This window comes from Cebus imitator, unplaced genomic scaffold (assembly GCF_001604975.1).
Source record: "Cebus imitator isolate Cc_AM_T3 unplaced genomic scaffold, Cebus_imitator-1.0 Scaffold1, whole genome shotgun sequence".
NCBI lineage: Eukaryota > Metazoa > Chordata > Mammalia > Primates > Cebidae > Cebus > Cebus imitator.
In genome coordinates, this window is record NW_016107316.1 from 1,905,044 (window position 1) to 1,909,022 (window position 3,979).

At 58.9% G+C, this 3,979-nt stretch overlaps 1 protein-coding gene across 2 annotated transcripts in view; it reads right to left on the bottom strand.

Moving 5' to 3' along the window:
• Positions 1-2,474, bottom strand: part of CYS1 (cystin 1) — a 26,848-nt gene extending 24,374 nt beyond the window's left edge. For both annotated transcript variants that reach the window (XR_005199520.1, XM_017525431.2), the window contains exon 1: positions 1,981-2,474. Coding sequence is in view for 1 of the 2 variants with exons in the window: in XM_017525431.2 (XP_017380920.1) it covers positions 1,981-2,295 (315 nt within the window). In the remaining variant the exon portion in view is untranslated. The remainder of the gene's footprint in view (positions 1-1,980) is intronic.
• Positions 2,475-3,979: the final 1,505 nt, after the last annotated feature.

The window sequence follows — 3,979 nt, forward strand, 5'->3', positions numbered from 1 at the left end:
TCACCTGAGGTCAAGAGTTCGAAATCTGCCTGGCCAACATAGCAAAACCCCACCTCTACTAAAAATACAAAAATTAGCCAGGCATGGTGGCGGGTATCTATAATCCCAGATACTCGAGGCTGAGGCACAAGAATTGCCTGAACCTGGGAGGCACAGGTTGCAGTGAGCCAAGATCACATCACTGGACTCCAGCCTGGGCAACAGAGTGAAACTCCGATTCAAAAAAAAAAAAAAGATATACACAGTCTACACCCAGAAGGGCAACTGCAGCTGGCTGACTTCAACACTTCCTGAGCCCATCTCCTCTGCAAGCCTCTCACGGCCACTGCCTCGGTTCAGGACTCGGCCACCTGGACCATTGCAGGCCCTTCCCCCCACACACAGGTGGTCATGTCATCTCTAGTCTGACTCTGTCCAGTTCAGCCTCCCCACAGCAGCTGGTGTGACCTTCCTAAAACACAAACTGTCACAATCCTAACCTTTCAGATGCCCAGAGCTTTCATAGTAATCCAAACTCCCTAACGTGGAATACCCCTGGCATGGCGCACTGTGGCCTGGCATACTCTCTTAAGACCTCTCTGGCCCATGCTCTGGGCACCAGCTGCCCCAGCCACGACTGACATTAGGCATGAGGTTTTCTCTGCACAGAACTTGCTGCCTGGCTCATATCCACAGACCCTTCCAGATTCGGGACAACCTCCAAATTCATCCCTTCTGGAATGCCTACCTGCCTCCCTTGGGATTAGCCGCTTCCTCCTTTGGCCTCTTGACGCGGATCTCTCACCGCCCTGCTTTCTACTTTTTGGACCAGACTCTTTCTCCCCCACTGAGCTGCACACTTCTTTAGGGCAAGGGCTATGCTGTGTGGCCTCTTCCCTAGCACCCACAGCGGGACCGGGGCTCAAAGGATAGCTGGAAAATGACTGAAAGAATGAGCAGTCACCATGATGAATAGCAGCAAATCAGAGGACGCAACTTCCACTCTTGCAGTTTGCCTCTCATTTTCACCTCCGTTTCCAAAGCACTTGAAAATGAACACTAAAAGTAACTGCCTCCTTGCTCTGTGCGAATTCCCCCCAAATCTCTCGCTATTTGTCCACTGTCAGTGTTATATAACTGCAGGCTGATGTTGTCTTAAAGGAACCTTGTTATATAACTCAGCCCTCCTCACTGTGGCTCCTTACGCTGTTTTTAAAGATGGTAAAGGAGGGTAGCAGGGAACCCGGGCAGGAGGGAGAGAGCTCTGTGCACTGTCGCCTGGGGCTGTCCCTCTCCCCCGCCCTCCCTGGGGCCTTTTCAGGATTCTGGGGTGCGGTGGCCGCCCAAGAAGGCATCTCCTTTGATGTCCAGCGGCTGCTAAGCAAAGCCTCCGGGACACCAGGGAGGAGGATGCGGCCCTTGGCATCCTCCCTGCGCGCAGGAGCGGATGTTAAAGATCTTGTTCATTAAGCTCTGCTGGAGCAAAGGCGGTGGCCAAACCAGAGTGCTCCTTTTATTGTTTTTTAGAACAGCAAGACTGTTATTACAAGTGTTCACGAGACAGAATAGGAAGCGCAAAAGAGGTTCCGCAGCATCTTAAAAACAGCAGTAACATGAGAATTGCCTGCCAAGTAAGGCGAGGATCTGGATGGGTGGGCGCGGCAGGCGCTTCTGAGCCACAGTCCGGCGGCTGCGCCACCTCCCGCGCGCCGTTCCAGGGTGGCCCGGGAAGGCCAGGCGGGGGCGCTGGCCCGAGGGGAGCCAGAGCCTGGCACACTCCACCTAGGGGTGTCCGCCCCGGCCGCTTCCAGCGCGATCGCCCCCAGGCCTGGACACAGCCCGAGACGGGGCAGAGGGGGAGGAGATCAGGGGGCTCGGGGCGGGTTGGCCGGGGGCGGGGATGGGGCTCGGCGCGACCGGCGCGACGGGCTGGGGTGGGGACGCGCAGCCGGCGAGTGGGGTCCCAGCTGTCCCCCCGAGGCCCCGCGCTCCCACACTCACCAAGCTCCCCTCGCCCGCGGCGGGTCGGGGCCGGGCTGGGCGGCGCGGGGCGGGCTCCGGGGCTACCCAGGCCGCAGACTCCGCCAGCAGCTGGTCCAGCAGGCGCAGCGTCTCGTCCCTGCCGTTGGGGGGCGCCTCGGGGCTGGGGTCGCGGCCGGGAGCTTCCTCCGCGGCTGCCCCCGGGGCCTCAGCCGCCGCCTGCACCCGCCGGCCAGTCCCGCCCTCGGGGACTGCCGCGCCGGGCCCCCCAGGGAGGCTCTCAGGACTGCGCCGCCTCCTCAGGGTCCGGCCGCTCCGGCTGCTGCCGCTGCCCATGACGCTCCCGCCGCCCCCCGGACCGCCGAGCAGGCCTCGTGCGGGGGCGCGGCTGGGGGCGGGGACGCTGGGGGTGCGGTCCAGGCGGGCTGCAGGGGGAGCGCGGGGCGAGGCCGGGAAAGAAGGCGCGGCCGGGGGCGGGGGCGCCGGGGCGGGGGTCGCGGCCCGAGGGCTGGCGTGCGGGCCTGGGGAGGGGCGGGCGAGGCGGTGGCTGCACGGGCGTCCCGTGGTGGGGGCGCACGCCGGCCCTAGGGAGGGGCGGGCCCGAGACCCCGGCGAGGGGCACCGGGTGCTGGCGCGGCCTCCCCTCCCGGGTTTCCCCCCGCCGTCCCCCCAGTCCCGCCCACGGGCCCCCTCAGTCCCCGCCCTCCGGTCGGCCCTGTCCCAGCCGCGTGGAAGAGCTGGACACGAGGGGGCCCCGGCTGGGTTTGTTCATTTATGGAAACGTCGTCCCCAGACGGCGCTCGCCCGGTCCGTGGGAGGCGGCGGGAGGAGGGGGGGACTTCCCAGCGCCTGAGTCCTCTGGCGATGCGTGGGGTGAGTGGGGGTAAGATCCCGAGGGCTGCGCGCGCTGCCTTCGCGGGGTCCGGCCCTCAGTGCGCCCCGCTCTTTCAGTGTCCGCCAGGCCTGAGACGCCCCGAGGGGGAAGGGGTGATCCTACCGGCACCGACGGTCCCCTCCGGCCTTCCCCTTCCCTCTGTAGCCCCAGCGGAGACTGGATGTGTGAAGGTTGAGCCTCATCAAAACCCCCAAATAGTAATTACTTTTGGGAAACAAAAACTTTTAAAATGAAGGAGAAACAGAAAGCAACCCCGCCCCAGCCCCAGGGGAAAAGCAAAAGGAAATACCAGTAGGTGGTGGTCATAAGTCTAGCTTTTAGTCTTGAATGTTGTTTTTTTTTTTTCCTTAACCACTTTTCTTTTTAAGTGAACTAACCACAGCCCAGAACGGTACAAAACGCTCCAAAGCTGTCGGATTCAAACCCAGCGAGCCTTCCTGTTGGTTGGTCCTGTATTTTTCTTAGAGGTGATTATTTCCTTCCCTTGCCTTCCCTGCTTTAAATTGCAGCCTTTCCAAGGCAGGGCAATTCAAAACTCCTGGGTTTAACTCACCTATCTTGACTTGACACTAACTCTGATACTGACTGGATTCCAGAATAATTGCGAAAATGGAATTTCGACTAAATTTTCCCAACCACGGACTTGAAATTTTACTATTTTATCACTTCAGAGGTAGACATTAAAAACCGTATGCCTAAGAAAATGGAATAAAAATGGGACTCAAATCCACATCCATGTATTTGTATTAAGAGAGAACTAGCAAGTATTTATGATCTGGCCAGACGTGGTGGCTCACACCTGTAATCCCAACTTTGAGAGGCTGAGGTGAGCAGATCACTTTAGGTCAGGAGTTTGAGACCACCCTGACCAACATGGTGAAACCGTCTCTACTAAAAATGCAAAAATTAGCCGGACGTGCTCACTTGAACCCGGGAGGTGGAAGTTGCAGTGAGCCAAGATCGTGCCACGAGATTGTGCAACAGAGCCAGACTCTGTCTCATTAAATAAATAAATAAATAAATAATGCTGTAATCTTAGCACTTTGGGAGGCCAAGGCAAGCATATCACTTTAGGTCAGGAATTCCAGACCAGCCTGGCCAATATGGCGAAACCCCATCTCTACT